This window comes from Anguilla rostrata, chromosome 13 (genome assembly GCF_018555375.3).
Source record: "Anguilla rostrata isolate EN2019 chromosome 13, ASM1855537v3, whole genome shotgun sequence".
NCBI lineage: Eukaryota > Metazoa > Chordata > Actinopteri > Anguilliformes > Anguillidae > Anguilla > Anguilla rostrata.
Genome location: NC_057945.1, coordinates 6,031,010 through 6,050,052, shown reverse-complemented (window position 1 = coordinate 6,050,052; position 19,043 = coordinate 6,031,010). Strand labels below are relative to the sequence as shown.

At 44.5% G+C, this 19,043-nt stretch overlaps 1 protein-coding gene across 5 annotated transcripts in view; it reads right to left on the bottom strand.

Moving 5' to 3' along the window:
- The window catches only part of LOC135237794 (acid-sensing ion channel 1B), a 178,278-nt gene that overhangs the window by 57,195 nt on the left and 102,040 nt on the right, over nucleotides 1-19,043 (bottom strand). For 2 of the 5 annotated variants that reach the window (XM_064305252.1, XM_064305251.1), the window contains exon 1: nucleotides 1,104-2,590. The exons of 2 other annotated variants lie outside the window; for them this stretch is intronic. In XM_064305252.1, coding sequence (XP_064161322.1) covers nucleotides 1,104-1,781 — 678 coding nt within the window. In that variant the 5' untranslated portion in view covers nucleotides 1,782-2,590. Of the gene's footprint in view, nucleotides 1-1,103; nucleotides 2,591-19,043 lie in introns of those variants that run through there. One more of the 5 variants, XM_064305249.1, reaches the window with a different exon arrangement.

Here is a 19,043-nt window from a genome sequence, read left to right as displayed (position 1 = left end):
TGAAATGGCAGAGAAAAAGTGAAAGAATTGCCCACGGTGACTGTATCTGGAGTAATTAATCTCTCTGGACAGCCATAATACTTCAGATTAATTAAAAACATCTACTTACTTCTACCATAATTCATAAAAAAACTCTGTATGCTTGTATGTTCTAGGTGAGTCACATGTTTCATTAATTCTTAAGGATTCCCTGGATTGTTTTCTGAAGTTGACTTGAAACTAAAGTAGGGTATGTGTGTGTTTGCTGCTTTTTCCCAACCAATTATTCTCTTTGCTAAACAACCACATCAGCAACGCAGACAAAAGTATTCATGTAGTTGGGCCTGCATAGAACATAGAAGGTGGACGTTTACAGTTGGGTGTGGTGGGTCAGGCGAGGTAAATGGCTGGGACAACACACTATTTACACGGCTGTGGCCCACCCCGGCCAACCCATTGCCTAGGCCATCGACCCCACATACCCCTTTTTTGATTTTATCCCATACCAGGTCCCAGTAAAACCAGCATCTATCAAGGATGCAGTTCTATAGCCATAGCTCATGACTTTATTTTTTAAAAAAAACAGCAAAAATGGCATACCAAATACATTTTCATATTTTAGAGCAGAAGTTGGCAAAGTATACCAGCTCACAATGGGTACCCGTTAAGAGCTCAAGTATTTCAAACGTGTATTTGACCCAGGTGGGATCTAAAAGGTGATGCTCAGTTAGTCAAACTGCTGTGCATTTGGACATGCCCAACGTCATGTCCTTCTTATCAAGCCCCTTAAAACGTTTCGAACGGAGGCATGTCACGTGACCAAGCTGGGGCCCGAGACTCACGTTCAGTGCATGGAATGTAAACATCTCATAATTTCGCCACAAGATTTTGTGACGAGACTAACTCAAACGTCGAACGCTACATTTTTAATTACTTTAAATACACATTGTATTATTTTATTTTATTTGCCCTCCAGTACAAAGGCAGTATTATTTTATTTTATTTGCCCTCCAGTACAAAGGCAGTGGGGTTATTTGTGTCGTTTGAACATTGTATTACAGGCCTCAGAATAAAAAAAAGTTTGATTTAAAAAATAGCAGCATTAGACCAGGGGCCCCGCTCACCTCCAGGAAGTTCTCAGTGCCGCAGTCCTGGCCCCGGAAATCGCACTCCAGCAGCATGTCCTCCAGGCGGTGCCTGGTCCGGTTGAAGAACTCGTCCACGCTGAAGGGGCGCCCGCGGCGGTCGGGCTCCGGGGCCAGGGTGATGCCGGGGGCCATGTCTTCCTCGTACCCCAGCAGGGGCCCCATGAACAGCAGGTCGCTGTAGCTGAGCTGCGACTGGCGGAAGGTGTTGTAGTTGCAGAAGGTGACGGCGGGGAAGTCCATCTGCTTGGCCACCTTCTCGTCCAGCAGGGTGACGTGGTCGTACTGCAGGTAGTAGACGACGCGGTCCCCCACCTGCAGGAGGAACATGGAGAGCGCCAGCAGGAAGACGATGGCCCACAGCCCCTGCCGCACGCCGAACTTGGTCCCCTCCACGAAGACGTGGTTGGCCCCGTGGAGCGAGCACCCCGAGGCGAAGGTCGCCAGGTCGGGCACGTCGCCGCCGCCGCCGCCCTCGTCCTCGTCCTCGTCGTACGCGTCCAGCTCGTCGCAGCCGTCCTCCGCGGGCGACCCGTCTTTGGCGCCGCCCGCCCTGAGGACCCGCCTGTAGCGGTCCTCGAACCCGTCGCCGCAGGCGCCGCCGTTGGGCTCGTCGTCGGTGGAGAAGGAGATGGTGCAGGTGATCCGGACGGGCATGGTTCCGCCAGTGGCTCGGGTGCAGGTGCTGCTGCCTCTCAGAATCGCCTCCGGGTGGAGCTGGGTGGAGCAATGTGGCTCTTGGAGTTCTGTCTTCGGTTTCCTCACGCTGGGTACAAGTCCTTTCCTTTTGCGGTTGAGGTAGTAAGGCTTACAACATGGTGTCCAAATCAAATGAATTCTCGGGTCCACGTGTCAGATTGAAAACTCCTTTGACACAGAGCTGATGACAGTGCTAAAAACTCAAATCCTGACTGAGTCGATAGCGGGTAGGATGTCCGGAAACCTCAGTAAAAATAACCACAGAAGGTTTTGCGAAGGGCACAAGAGACAGGAAAAGAAAACAGAAAAGCCTGAATTTTCCAGTGCAAATCCTTCTGACAAATGAATATTATTATCCAGGAAGACTAAATCCTGACTAAAAGCACCCAATTTGCTCGCATTTCTGCTTCTGTAAACCTGCCACAAAACAAAAACTAAGAAAAAGTTTATCCGGTCCTTGATCTGAAGTTAAAAAAAAGACAATTCTATTAACTTTCCACAAGTAAAATATTTTCAGAAAACTTACAAAGCAACTGAAAAAAACAGATCGTAATCCATTCCTGAAAAACAAAGTAAAAAGATAAACCTTTTGAACTCTCAGGCAGAAAAATTCACATTCTGGTCCAAACGTCTGTGTGTCCTGCACAGTTTGTCAGCTTTGTAGAAAGCAGCTGGAAGGAAAGTTGTATACCCTGGCAGCTGGAGGAGAGACGCTTTACCAGACACATGAGGAAGAGGAGTGCTGAAGAACGCGGTTGCGGAGGAGAGGCTGGAGTTGTGTCCTTCCGTCTCCCTCTGAGCACCCCTGCCCCACGCCACCCCCCTCCCCCCCTCAGTTCGAGGCTGTGTTAGGTTACACAGGCTGACTGCTGTCCCTCCCCCCTCTGCAAGTACTGCACACCCACAGTAAGGATGGAGTCATCGAGGGCAGGGAGGTAAGATATATCCCCCTAGAGCCCCACATTGGCCCTGCTTTACAGGAGCCAGAATCTAACCTTTCTCCCTTGTTAGGGAGGGGAGGGGGGTGAGAGATAGAGAGAGAGAGTGAGAGTGAGGAAGAATGGGAGAGGTGGAGAGAATGATGGGGTATTCTCTGATATGCAGTATATACAGTTTATCTCTCCTTTCTCTTTGAAAAGAAGGTGCACTGGGAGAGATCATAATATATCATAATCACTATCATAATATAATGACAAGACCAGGCTATTCAGCCCAACAATGCTCGCCATTTTACTAACTAAATTAGTGCTCTGATTACCTACGGACTAGATAGTATCTAACACTGTATCAAGCCTAGTCTTGAAAGTCCCCAGAGTTTCTGCCTCTGCTCCGTGACCTGGCAGGCTATTCCACACATTGACTACTCTCTGTGTGAAAAAATTCTTACTAATGTCTGTATGGAACCTACCTTTTGTTAATTTCCATTTATGTCCCCTCGTTCTATTAACAGAACTCAACCTGAAGAATCTCTTGTAGTTCACTTTGTTAATCAACGTTATGAATTTAAAAGCCTCAATCAAATCACCCTCAAGTCTCCTTTTACTAAGCTTGAAGAGGTTAAGCATCTTAAGTCTTTCCTCAACGCTTTAATCTTTCATACCAGGAATCGGTTTTGTTGCTCTTCTTCTTTGAACGATTTCCAGAGCCTCTGTATCTTTCTTGTATTATGGTTCCCAGAACTGCACACAATACTCCAAGTGTGGTCTAACAAATGTATTGTATAAGATAAGTATAACTTCCTTGGATTTATACTCAATACTAATCAGAGCAATATCTATTTAACAGACAGAGGACAGCATCAGTGCTCTAAAGCAAAAACTACACAACACACAACAACAAGAGAGAGAGAAGGGGAAAGTATTAGAAGAAGAGGGAGAGAGACGGGGTGAAAGAGAAGAAAAACAAGAAGGTATTGCTATTAGTTTTTCTTTTTATTACTGTCTCTTTTACTTATCATACAACTTGCAGGTTGTCTGTAGCCACCACCTCCCAATGCACACGCACATTTTTTATTCCATTGTATTAATGATGTGTCTTTTGTGTGATTGTTAATTGTTTTATTTGGCAATATCATTGATGTGCAGTCTCGCAAAGTCCACATAAGCTGTCAGCCAGTTTGTTCAGGCTGTAATCTATGCATTAGGGGTCCATACGGGTGAATGGGCAGCATCATGAAGAGAGGCGGGATTAACACACGGCTGGCCACGCCCCTGAGATACCGTCGCCGAAGCAAGCCTTTAGCCATTAACTCATTACCACTGGTTCATAACCGTGAAGCATGTGCTAGTGCAATTAAAAAATTAAGGCCAGGGGTAATGAGCAGAGGACCAACGGACCTGCTGGATCTGAGATTCGTGTGCCAGAGATGTGCCACCTCAGCGCATACAGTTAGATATAGATCAGCGTACTGTACAAAGAGCAAGCTGGCAGCTCACTGTACATGAACATGGTAGAGCTTTGGAATCTGGGGTCAATCTTCCACACTAAACGATTTAGAGACAGGCGTCTATTGCGATTCCTGCTTCGGTTTTGTTTTTCAATCAGCAAAGCGTTAGACTCAGACAGGAAGTCATCGTATAATGGCTTCCTGTCTAACGTCAGAGTTTGAGCTTACAGCAGTTTGAACAAATCTGATCAATAATGAGCATTGCTGTCCAGTTTCATCACCGCGTTGAATGTGCTGAACCTGTTCCATTCTTCTAAAAATGCCTAGCGCATGAAAATGCCGTGGTTTCTGCTTTGGTTGGATGAATGTGAGAAACCCAGGAAAGGCACATCCTCTCATCCTGTTCCGCACCTTCTCTTTTGAAGAATTTCATCTTTATCTCAGAGACTGAATAAACACAGAACATACTGTATATGCAAGGGCCTGAATGTAAATGTGCAGTCAATGAATGGCACGCAACAGAAACTCACAAAATGAGAAGCAGATTTAAAGGCCTTGCTTTCTAATTTCATTTTCTGCGATTTCACACAAACCCAGAGCTGAAAAAACAAAAAGCTGCCCTTTTCAAAGCCGGGAGTGACAGCGGAACAAAATTATCAGGACGCCCCGAGAATAACAATTCAGTCGTTTTCAAAATAAAATAAATAAATAAAATCACACCAAGGAGGGAAAAATGGCGTTCAGAGAACAGAAGAAAGAATCCGCATACTTGGTAACGTGCAGAAATCAGATGCTCAACACATTTAATTGGCTGCACCGCAACAGCGGGGCCAGCCTTACAAATGCGAATGTCTGTCACTGACTGACTGACTGAGTGAGTGATAAAGTTACACCGCGCATGTCTGTGACGTCGGCCGGTTCGGTCCAGCCATATACTAGGTTTTAACCTGGTCTTGTTTTATTTGCTCTTAAATGTCCAATTAAAATGACAACCAGAGGATGATTCTATCACACAGTGTATACCGTTGAATAATATAGGATTATTGGAAATGCGTATATGAGTGGAGAGTTTTTTTTTTTACAGTCAGTCTCTGGTAGCAAAGAAATAGTGTCTGCTCTTTGGAGCTTAATTTAGCCCTGTCCTCAAAATACCCTTTCCTCCCTCAGAGAAGAGTCCTCCCAGAAATATCTGAAGTAAATCATTGTGGCTTCGACCCTATATTCAGTAAATCTCTCTGTATCCCCTGCAATCTGTACACACACACACACACACATACATACGCACACACACACACACATACACACATGCAAGCACACACACACACGCACACACATACATACATACACGCATGCACGCACGCACGCGCACACACACACACACGCACACATATGCATACACATAAGCACACACACACACACATACATACACGCACGCACACATGCACACACACACATACATACACACATGCACACGCATACACACACACGCACACGCGCGCATACATACACGCACACACGCACGCGCACACACGCATACACACACGCACACGCATACACACACACACTCACTACACACATACACACACACACACACGCACACGCATACACACACACACTCACGTACACACATACACACACACACACGCACACATGCACACACACACATACATACACACACGCACACGCATATACACACATGTACACACATACACACACACACACACACACACGCATGCATCACACACACACACGCATACGCACACACACGCACACATGCACACACACACACACACGCATACACACGCACACACACAAACACACGCATACATACACACACACACACACAAGCATCACACACACACACATGCACACACACACGCACACGCACACGCATACACACACACACACATGTACACACACATACGCACGCACGCACACACACACCACACATTTACATACACACACACACACATGCACACACACACACATACACATACATAAACACACACACACACACTGACCGCTCACTTTTCCCACATTCAGCAGAGATCAACACCCCCCAAGAGGCCTCCCCCATCCGGGATTCAGGGGTCGCACACAAGGCCCCCCCTGAAATGCCGCGGAGTTCCCGACACCTCCTCTTCAGGCCAGCGAAAGCCGCGTGACTGCGCTACAAAATGTCAGAAGGGCTCGGACGCGTCACCCCGCTTCCTGGAAAAGCCGGGCGTGTCCTTGATGACACGTCGCCTTTCCCACACACAAACAATTAGCTATTCAAAGGCTATTCACTGCCATGGAACGAGAACCAATGAGAGGGACTGAAAAAGAACATGAGTGTGTAGCGTGGACAGACCACTCCAGCCGTGTTCCTCACCATCCTCGCCATGATCTGTTTTCCATCAATAACAACTGCCATTCTTTAATCTCAGTCAATCACAAGTTAAGCCGGCCCGATCGAACACATAATCAGCGTTTGCGGATGGTTTGACATTTTGAATGCATAAAAAATTTTTCAAGGACATTGAGGTTTTGGAGTTTAGTAATTTGTGACATGGATGCTGTAACTAATAAGATTTCCCCAACTGGGCGGAAATATATACCACTCTGCGCAGTGCTCTGCATCGCTGGATCGGTTCCCCATAACAACAGGCCCATAACAGCAGCCCATAATTTAGCCGATGAAACTGGCAGTCCCACCTAGATGAGCACCCTTAGGCGCCACGGCAACTGGAGGGGGAAGTCCGCTGTGGGTTCTGAACCATGACTTTTCCCCACTCTGCACAACGTGACGTATGACTGAACTAAAGAGTGTAGTATAACGGGTAAGGAGTTGGTCTTGTGTCCTAAAGGTTGCATGTTCGAGTCCCCCGCTAGGACGCTGCCATCATACCCTTGAGCAAGGCACTTCACCTGGATTGCTTCAGTAAATATCCAGCTGTATAGATGGATGCAATGTAAATGCTATGAAAAAAGTTGTGTAAGTCATTCTGGATAAGACCATCTGCTAGATGCCTGTAATGTAATGTAATGTTCAGCCAGGAGAATTGAATGCAGTCGTATTGCTTTCTCCAAGGAAGATGTGCCACTCTGTCAGGGACACTAAACTAAAATTTTACCCCATCAATCCTGAAATACGAACATAGCAGTTATCACCCATAGACAGAAATCTTCATTTAAGCAGGGAGAGGCCATGCTTAATTTTACTATGGTGTCATGAGAATACAACAACTTAAAAAATACTACTGATCATAGTCCTGCAATACTATGTAATGTACAGGAACAACATGCACAGACCTTTGCTGGGCTGGTATTTTACTGTGCTAAGTATAATGCTGGAAAACAAGAATATTGTGCTGGATTGGGCTGGTCCAGCTGAGCTGCATGTTTCCACAAAGGCCCGTTTTTTTAATCAACAGCTGCTCTTGAATTTGGCCTATCAATGCATGCAAATTTTATCTCAAAAAGCTAATCTTGTTGATTGCTGAACTCTTTAAAACTGTGTTTCGCAGTTAAAAGAAACAAACACTTCACATCCTGAGGTAATGCCGGGAACAAAATGTTCACCTAGTCTTGTTCTTGGTGTATGTGACTTTGCAGCCAATAGGTGGCAGCAAACACCCGCTGGTGAAACCAGCCCTTCGAAAAAGTGTCCACGAGAGCACCGGCTGCATGTTGTCTTACTGGTCAGAGGTGCAGCGTAAATCGTATCATATCCCTGACAAGATCTAGAGTACGTACACTCAGTGGACACTTAATCAGCTACGTCTGTCTAGTACTGCCGAAGGACCCCCTTTTGCCTCTAGAACAGCGACAATTCCTCGTGCCATGAATTCAACAAGGAGACGGAAACATTCCTTAGGGATTTTGGTGCTGACGTTTTTTTTTTAACCACACATTCATGCTGTGAATCTCCCGTTCCGCCTTGTCCCAAAGCTACTCTTATTTGATGTAGATCTGGCGACTGTGCAGGCCCATTGGAGTAAGTGGCTGCCATTGTTTGTGGAACCAGCTTGAGATGAGGCGTGCTTTGTGATATGGCACATTATCCTTCTGGAAGTATCCATTTGAAAATGGGGCAGGCTGTGGCCATAAAGGGATGCACATGGTCTGCAACAATGCTAACTGTATTTACGCTGTGGTGCGCAATTATTAAGGGAGCTGATGTGCGGCAAGAAAAAACACTCCCCACACCATTACCAGCCTATGCCATTGACAAAAGCTAGGATGGAGCAATGGATTCGTGCAGGCTTTATATATTGGGTTGCAGTCACAAGATTTGCTGTTTGGAGGAGCAAGCTATTTGCATTAACAAGCAGGAGTAATATACCTAACAGAGTGGCCAGTGAGTGTGCATATGGCCTTACACTTGATGAAATCTTCACTGAATTCACAGTCTTAAGAGTCATAGTGAAATCTTGCCAGTGCTACCCCAGTCACTGTGTGCCCCCCCTCAGGAGTCACCATGAGTGTGAGGTTGCATTAAGACGGCTCCGACCGAGTTTCTGACAGACTTTTCCTCGTCTCGACTTGTTCCAATGAAATCAGACATGTTCAATATGATCGCAGGTCTCTCGTCTCGAATCAAAAGGTTTTTGTGATGGTAAACAACGCGATTTATAACCATGTATGGCCAACACCCAATAGGTGCACCGACCTAGCCCTGTCTGTACGGGATTAGCATTGCAGGAGAATATGGGTAATGTGATGTACCTATTTTCACCATTGCACATCAGTGATTTCAATAGGCGATCGACAAGGAAAAAGCCTTTCCCTTTATTATTCCCCCGAATTGCTGAGTTTTTGTTTGGCTTTCTCGAGTGCAGGCCTATTCGCCAACACTCCTAACAGGGGGGAAAAAAACCACACAGCATGTGTAATGTTATAAAGAAACAAAACATGTTTTTTTAATATATATTTGTAAGACATGCTGAAAAATTGTCTATATGGAGCCTATATATTGACAGATATATAATGCTTAGATTATGGCCTTAGAGAGGAAAATACAGAATTTGACACAGTATTATATTGTTTCTGAGAATGTGGCCTGGCCTCCTTTGATATCACAGTCATCAAAGCAAATGTGATTGGGGCAATTTAAAATCCACTGATACCTTAAGCTAGACAGACGTATAGGTCTCACCTCCGGCAGAGTTAGTCTCAGAAGAGTGGTTTGGTTCATGATTTGGGCTAGGCCCCTTATTTCCAGTGAAGGGAAATCTTAATGCTACAGCATTTTGGCGAGCGTATGGCTTGGCCTTCGTCTCTGACTTTTTATTATTTCTCAGCCTCACGGCTTCCTTGATTTTCATTGGCACAACTCTGGTCCCCATGATGCCAAACACCAATAACAGATTCCAAAGGTAATCAAAAGCCTGGAATCAAGACTAAATACTGCAAGCTCTCTTATACCTGCAGTAAGGAAGCGACTGAACACACATGACTAATCAGAAACACCTGTGAAGCCATTTTTCCCAAACATTATGGTGCCCTGAAATAGGGGGGAACTATTTATAAAAAGTGCCGTAATTTCTATATGGTGAAACCAAAATGTATATCTCTCTCCCAGAACATCACAGCGGTGAGTCGAACGTGCAGGTTCTTCCTGTACAACATCCGGAGAATCCGCCCCTTCCTCACCACCTACGCAACCCAGCTCCTGGTTCAAGCGATGGTCCTGTCCCGCTTGGACTACTGCAACGCGCTACTGGCTGGTCTGCCAGCATCCGCCATCAGACCCCTGCAGCTCATCCAGAATGCTGCAGCGCGTCTGGTCTACAACCTCCCCAGACATTCCCATGTCACCCCCCTGCTCACTGACCTCCACTGGCTGCCTGTTATGGCTCGCATCAAATTTAAGTCCTTGGTGCTTGCATACCAGGCAGCTAAGGGGTCAGCACCAGGGTACATTCAGAGGATCATCAGACCCTACACGCCAGCCAGACCTCTCCGTTCGGCCACCTCTGGACGCTTGGCACCTCCCCCTCTTCGCGTCTGCACTTCCCGCTCCCGTCTGCTGTCTGTCCTGGCCCCTCGCTGGTGGAATGACCTCCCCGTGACGGTCAGAACAGCAGAGAATCTCACCACTTTCAAACGCAGACTGAAGACTCATCTCTTCAGGCTGCACCTCTCCCCACCCCTCTCTAGCCTATAGTTCAGCTCACTGTATCTAGCTAGGATAATTTGATTATGTTAGTGTATCTGGCAGGATTGTTTTTGTATGATTAGGTGTGAATCAAGTCTTAGTTTGTACTTGGTAGGATTCTTGCTTGCTGAACAAGCTTACTCTACAGGGTTGGAGTCCTGATCGATGTGGTCACTTCTGGCACTACGATCCTTACTTCACTCTAGTGTTTCTTTTGCGCCTCTACATCATGAAACCTATGCACTTGTTGTACGTCGCTCTGGATAAGAGCGTCTGCTAAATGCCTATAATGTAATGTAATGTAATGTAATGTATAAAAATACCCTTTAATAAAAGCAGAAAAGCTGAAAGACTCAGCTGTGCTGAGTCCACAAGTGAATTGTTTGATTACAAATCTAAAATTCCAGTACAGAGCCAAATGAAGAAAAAAATTACTTTCTCCCAAACGTTATTTTTCACAAATACATGGACATATAGCATCAAAATAAAGTTAGCCACTCTCCCTGAAAGCCTTATATTTTGGCCAGTGACAGGTGGCCCTCCAAAGCATTTCCAGTGAAACGGATGCGTACATCTCAACCCCAAAAAAACATTCACTGTGGAAGAGACGCGACTTTCAAAACGGCACTTATCTTCTACGGTGCCTTCAGCAAAAAATGGTCTGCCTGCATTCGGCTCACAATCTGACATCCATCCCAGGGCAAGAGCATGATCTGACAAGCTGATCTCCTTTTCTGCTTTCTCCATCAAAGGAGACGCATGGATGCATATGCATGAGGCCCACACCGACTCCAGCTCACTGTCCCGTACACATCACTGTATACTTCACGATTTGGTTTCCTGGTCTTCATCAAGCCTAAGGAGACTGCAGCATTGGTATGTTTTTATTTACAAAGCCATACTGGGTAAACTCCCTTTATATCTGTGTAATCTCCTATCACATACCACCAGCTGTTATAATTTTTAGCTCCACTAGATGGCTGCTCTAAAGGTAACCCAGGATTTGCTCGGAACTTGGTCGAACAGCTTTCTCCTATTCTGCGCCCTGGTCATGTGATAACCTTCAGAACACCCTGCAGCTTAATGGTTTTGTCTCTCTGGGAGAGTTCAAAGCTCTGGTAAAAAAAAAACTGTGTAACTGAAGAGCGCAATTGTTATTCATAAGCTGGATTTTGTATTTTGTATTATGCATCTGTTGTTCCTTGTCTGCTTTCAACATGCTCTGTTTTTATCATTTTTGTACCTTTGTAATGGTGTGCTATCTTGGCCAGGTCTCCCTCGAAAAAAGAGATGTTAATCTCAAGGGATTTCCTGGTCAAATAAAAGTAAAATAAAATAAATAAATAAATAAATAAATAAACACCACGGGTTTCGGCGCTGGCGTGAGAGTGCCGGAGGAGATCTGGGTTTTTTAGTGCAGAGCTTACATTGAGCTTACTTTGAGTTTAGCCCGAGCTCAAAGAGAGATCACGGCGAGATCTTCCATTTTCACTACTGACACCACAGCACCTCCCACAGCTCCACGGAGATGCCATACTTTCCAAAAAAGTGGATCTCGCACAGGCCTGGGTCACCATACCCAGAATGCACTGCTTAATATTTTTACAAAAGAAAGCAAATTAGGCATTTAAATCATTAAACTTTTAAACATTTCTACAGCAGCATATTTCTGCAACGGTGGAAAAATATTTTCTGTTCAGTATCTTGTTATAACGAGAAACTTTTGTCATTATAATGACATCCTTTTTCATTTTAATGACATACCAACATTTCTTGTTATAACTAGAAAAGGAATTTGATATAACAAAATGATAGACAGAATTAATTCAGCAAAGTCCAATTACTCAGAGAGTAATTAGCCTTTGGTTGAGATATGGCGAGATTCTGCAATCTTGGAGCACTTCACATGATATTGTGATAAGTATGAATTCACTAAGAATAATTCAGAAATGTTTGGGGCTGTACAAAGAATCAGTCTGAAACTGTTTTCACTGAGCATATTCTGTATACCATTTTCGATAAGCTATGTGCATTTATAGTATTTCAAAAAAAATGTTTCTCATTTTAGAAGGAGATTCTGAGTAGAAAATATTTTCACCATGGCAGAAAAGCATTGGCGTACATTTCAAAAGTGAAGGCGATATTTTAATTTCAAAAATACAAGTTTGGCCTTCTTCAGTTGTAGTCACAGTATGAAAAGCAGAGCAAGTTTTTCTCACACTACTTTCAGTTTCTTCGATTAGCGTGACTCTACACAGCACTGTATGTGGACCTTTGCTCCTGGGGAGCCACAGGGTCTACTGGGGTCCCCAGCCCTGGTCCTGGAGAGCCGCAGGGTCTGCTAGGGTCCCCAGCCCTGGTCCTGGAGAGCGGCAGGGTCTGCTAGGGTCCCCAGCCCTGGTCCTGAAGAGCTACAGAGCTGTTTGAGCTCACAGAGCTGAAACGAACATGAGTCTGAGGAAGACTCTGAGCTCACAGACATGAGTCTGAGGAAGACTCTGAGCTCACAGACATGAGTCTGAGGAAGACTCTGAGCTCACAGACATGAGTCTGAGGAAGATTCACTGAGCTCAAACAGACATGAGTCTGAGGAAGACACTGAGCTCACAGACATGAGTCTGAGGAAGACTCTGAGCTCACAGACATGAGTCTGAGGAAGATTCACTGAGCTCAAACAGACATGAGTCTGAGGAAGACTCTGAGCTCACAGACATGAGTCTGAGGAAGACTCTGAGCTCACAGACATGAGTCTGAGGAAGATTCACTGAGCTCAAACAGACATGAGTCTGAGGAAGACTGAGCTCACAGACATGAGTCTGAGGAAGACTCTGAGCTCACAGACATGAGTCTGAGGAAGACTCTGAGCTCACAGACATGAGTCTGAGGAAGATTCACTGAGCTCAAACAGACATGAGTCTGAGGAAGACACTGAGCTCACAGACATGAGTCTGAGGAAGACTCTGAGCTCACAGACATGAGTCTGAGGAAGACTCTGAGCTCACAGACATGAGTCTGAGGAAGATTCACTGAGCTCAAATAGACATGAGTCTGAGGACGACTCTGAGCTCACAGACATGAGTCTGAGGAAGACTCTGAGCTCACAGACATGAGTCTGAGGAAGATTCACTGAGCTCAAACAGACATGAGTCTGAGGAAGATTCACTGAGCTCAAACAGACATGAGTCTGAGGAAGACTCTGAGCTCACAGACATGACTCTGAGGAAGATTCACTGAGCTCAAACAGACATGAGTCTGAGGAAGAGTCCAGGGTTTCCGCCAGTGTATTGCAAGCCCGGCGGCCCGTCAACCGTAGAAATATGTTAACACAGCGGCAAAATTAGGCTATATCTAGAAATACCATCTTTGGGGAAAAAACGCTACGGTTGAGGGTCAGGCACTCTTCATGGTAAGAAGAAATTTCATGATTTTTTCGATATTGCTTGTGTCTAAAGTGCTGCGGAAACAACGATAGATTTACCCAGGAGCCACATCTGTTCGAAATGTAAACAAGTCAGGCTGTTTTCACGGTCGGGAAAAAATTTATGACAACGTGGTCATGTAGCTAACTTAGCTAGCTAGCCAAACAGTCAGTAACACAGGCTACTTCCTTTGTGCCATTTAGGGATAATGTCAAGGAGAAAAGGTAGCCTACTGTAAAAGCCAAAAAACCTTAGACAGTTTTTTAAATGTTTAAATGTGCCCAGCATTCCAAGGCTTGTTGTATGATTCAGCAGCCAATGAGGACTTGAATACAAGTTTTTTGTACAGTGTAAAAACTTTGATATTTTTTATTTTAATTTAATTTCTTTTGTTGTTGTTGAAAACACAGCATTCCAAGACTGTACATTGTTGTCAAATTCTTTATAAGACTCTGCTATGCTGTAAATAGTTGTTGATTTTTTTTAAATGTGTGTTGAATAAATGACTTATTTATAACAACATTCACATTATGTAGTCATATTTTCAAATCTCCAGTCAGCTTTTAGCACTGACTTAATGTAGGGCCCTATGGAATCTGTATTATAGCTTTTTTAAATTCTCAATTCCGCGATTCCGTCCATGATTCTGTTATCACAGAAAATATAGGGCCCTACCTTAATGCTGCCACCAGTCTGTCGCCGGCCCACGCCAGGCCCTGTCAAAAGATACTTGCCACCGGGCCTAACAACTTTTCTGGGGGAAACCCTGGACTCTGAGCTCAAACAGACATGAGTCTGAGGAAGACTCTTCATGTGCAGCTTGAGCAAGCAGACAAATGAACTGGTGGAACTGATCACTGCTGTACGAAGAGACAGGGTCTACTAAGCATACTGAATTCCTCATTCCTTGTGTGCTGCTAAGGCCAGCTTTACACTGCCTGCAGGGCTGTCAGCCAAATAGACCATGGGGCCCATCCACACACTGGAACAGTGCCTTAACAGATACCAGACCATGGAGCCCATCCACACACTGGAACAGAGCCTTAAGAGATACCAGACCATAGGACCCATCTACACACTGGAACAGAGCCTTAACAGATACCAGACCATGGAGCCCATCCACACAACTTAACAAACCTTAACAGACACCAGACCATGAGGCCCATCCACACACTGGAACAGAGCCTTAACAGATACCAGACCATGAGGCCCATCCACATACTGGAACAGTGCCTTAACAGATACCAGACCATGGGGTCTGTCCACACACTGGAACTGTGCCTTAACCGAATGAGCTACCCAGTAGTCCCACTGTCTAAATTAGTTCTGGAATTCTATGAGGATGGCTTCACATTGCTAATAGCATAAAGATTTGTTGTATGGTTGCACAGCCCTGAGACTGGGTGTTACAAATAAATAAACCTTCTTGTATTTTAGGATTTCATTCTAACCTTCTGAGTTCTGGTCAAAATGTCAAATCACTGGTCCTGGTCCTGGTATTTTTGGAGGGCAGTGCATCTGAAGTATTCGCATTGTATTTACATCTGTATGGAAATAACCTCCTGAGTAAAATAATAACGTAAGTGCAAAGTACCGCTAGTGCATTTTTTCCCACTCTGGCACATGAATTAGTTAGCTAACCAAAATGAGAATGTTATTAAATGATGAATGAGGAGTCACAGAAACGCAGTGATTATGATTCAAATGACACACACTTCATTCACAGCACGGGAAGACAAATATCAATTCAATTACCAGACATCTGCTCCACAGTGAAGAAGCAGAAGACAGGTAATCTGGGACAGGCAGTAGTACACAACAAGAAACACGCATAAGCAACATACTCAGCTGACATTTTTTCATTGTATTAACAATGTTTATCTCAGTATCGCATAGCAGAACATTGCACGATTAGGCTACCGTGGCTTTTAATTGGTTGAGGTCGCCTCCAGTTGCTTCCTTTGCACATGTAGCATTGCTGTACTGCGAGTAGCCACCAGTGGGCGCTAGTATTTGTGTCGCCCCGGGGTTAATGCTTCATTAAAAGCTCATGCTGAGAAGGCAGACAAGAGGAAGAGCGATTCTAATGGTTTCTTTCCAGCCCCTCCACTGGAACGACTGACGGTTGTGACAAACCTAACATCGTCATGGAAACAGGACACACTTGAAGAATCACAAGGTTCTGTTGTTAGTGAAAAATTCACATTTTGCCCAAACGCCAACACGGACACACATAAGCACTTTAAAATTTGGCATTTGTCAGATGCTCTAACGCACAGCTTACATTCTTTACAATCCATTTATACAGTGATTATACTATACTGTAATTCAGTTTAAACCCTTTTCCCCCCTCTGTTTAAAATGATTATTATTAAATGCTAGCGTCAAATTTAATTGGACATTGGTGGTCATAAGAACTTAAGTACCTTGCTTGTACAATGGCAATTCCCCCAACATGGGAATCAAGCCTGCAAAGTCAAAGCTGAAAGCTCAGTTCGTAAAAAACAATTAAACCACACTGCCATCCCCAAATCTGAACTATCTTAGTCCAAAGTAAAAGTTGCATCCCTAAATAAGAAGCCTCAAATCTTACCCACTATGCTATAGCTATATACACACACACACAAGCGTGCGTACGTACACGTGCAATGCGCACATGCACACACGTACACAGGTGTACACACACATTCAGTGGGCCTTGCCTTCCGAAGGAGAAGTGAGTCATTTTTATAGACCTTTTAACAATTCCACAGTACCTGAAGAACTGTGTCATCATCTTTGCCACTTAGTTATGCCTTTGTGGAAACCAAAATATTTTACCAGCCCATAAACTGATAATTTAATTTGTTTTCTGGCTATCCTGAGCATGTAGAGACACTATATTGAGTGCATTTAATTTGGGGGGTAAATTATCAACTCTGAAATGGTTTTCACAGTAAAAGGTCTTTTTTGTAAAGAACAGTGGGACATGCTGGAAAATGAACCAGAGGTAAAACAACACACAAAAAGGGCTTTAGAGTGATTTTTTCTGCTCACAGAGACCTTTTTAATCATTTATCTATGAATAAAGAATCCCATAATTTTTAAAGCTTTTACATTTTACTATGTTTCTTAAATTTGCCTGGACTGAACTTTAACACTTGTCCAGATGACAGTAGAAGATGAATTCCTCTTGCCCTCTGAAAATGGAGGTGTTTTTTTTTTATAACACATCTTTTAGCTATAAAAAGCAATCATTCTTTATCACAAAAATCTTACCCAGCAGCAATCGTACCTCTTCCTATGAAATTTGCTTCGAGGCCATCGCCATCAGACATCACAACTAATTTGCAATTCTAATCTGTTCCTCATACATTTTACCAATGTAAAATATAATCTTGACATTTAATAAAAATAAAATATAATATAAAATATAAATATAAATAAATAGTATAACGATTCTTTTTTATTTCTTCATCACTGAATTCAGAATGAATGTGTGCCTCCTGGTGACATACAGCACAGATGTTTCCTTCACTGCTTAATCCTTGGTTGGTTCAACAAAGCAAACTTTACACCACAGATTTCTCGCACCAGATTTTGGAGCAATCTGTTCCTTTAAAAAGCTTATACAAAATCCCCACTTTTGCAAAGCACCCATATGGGCCGCCGTCTTAGGCTGTCTCTCTCTTCATTTTGCGAATAAAGCTTTTGGACTCCAGAGCGTGAAGGCTGCAGACGCAGGCTGCCCTGTGATTGGTGTAAAGCATGGTGGCTGACTATCAAGCTGCAGCAGGGCTGGGTGTAGGCATCAGACCTGGGTGAATTACATATTTGTTTTGGATTCAAATACTTTTCTACATTTTACTGATCTTGTCTGGTGTATTGGAACCAATAAAATACTCTCAAAAAAGTGCAAACCCCGCCTTCTGGTCATATTGGCTGGCTCAATTACACCAGGCAAGATCAGTAGAGCACAGAAAAATATTTGATCCAGGTCTGGTAGGCATAGGCGATATAAGCAGCCACCTAGGGCAACCCCCGTACGGGAGGGCAGTAAATAAAGGGAAAAATGTGAAAATTGAATGCATTGTGTTCATGATAGTCAGTAAAATCCCCCCAGTCCACAATCAATTCCTCCCCCCCTACCCCCTACCGCTCAACCCTAGGGTGTCACAATGGCTAGAGTCAGCCCTGAACCTCAGTCAATTCTCTGCAAGTTTCAGGTTTGTTTGGAAATGCATGACAGGTGCGAGGTGCCCAATACCCCACAACCCCGCTGGCAAAGTTCCAGAGAAACCGAGCGCCAACTGGACCGCCACCAGTGCCAGCTGTTCCTCCGCCCACCGTCTGCCAGCGGCCGCCACCGCGGACAGCTAGCGGCACGCGGCACGACCTGCACAGAGAGGCCTGAGGGGAGGTGCCAGCCTCCGCCTCTTTGGCCTGCGGTCACGAAGTGCCCTCTCTTGGCACTTTTCTTATATTTTTAAAACATTTATTTATTCTTATTTGTGAAACCTTTTGGATTTTCATTAGAGGGCAGGTGGTTGTCCACAAAGAAAAGTCAGCTACTTGTTTTTTTATTACAAATTGAAGAGACACCTGTGGGGTGTGTCACTGAAGAGACACCAGTGGGGTGAGTCACTAAAGAGACACCAGTGGGTGGTGAACTGAAGAGACAACAGTGGGTGTGTCACTGCAGAGACACCAGTGGGGTGTGTCACCTCCAAAAGTCTGCACATGACCCCGTAGTGGCAATAGTGGCAGCCGCTGACTATTTCACATTCTCTGAACAGCTGAGTGCCTCCCCTCAGCCTTACCGCTCTGGTGCCAGTCTGCAATATGTTGGCGGACTGACAGCTGTTCCAACGGCAGCTCAAGAGTGGGGGGGGGGGGGTTAAGTCTCTGAAATTGTGGACTGGGGGGGGGGGTAGGGTTGCGATTGCACACTGGTGGGCTCAGGTCTTTTTTGGGGAGCTCAGCTCAGCTGCCCTCTGGTTTGTAAAACATTGAGTGTACTATGTAAATATGCTGTCTAAATAAATATGCTGTTATTAATGCATTGCAATATCTTGATCATACATTTTAACTTAAATAAATCTTGAGCATATTTAAATTCTGTAACCTGTTGAGGGGGTCAGCAGATTACCAGGTGTAAGGACACCCCTATTTCTTGTAAATTTCATGTTGCGCCCACATCTAGGTGAAAATTAAAATCAAAATTAAAATACTGTCCAATGTTCACTCAACTCTCCTGGAGTACATTTTGCTCTGATAGTGTATATTAAGATCTC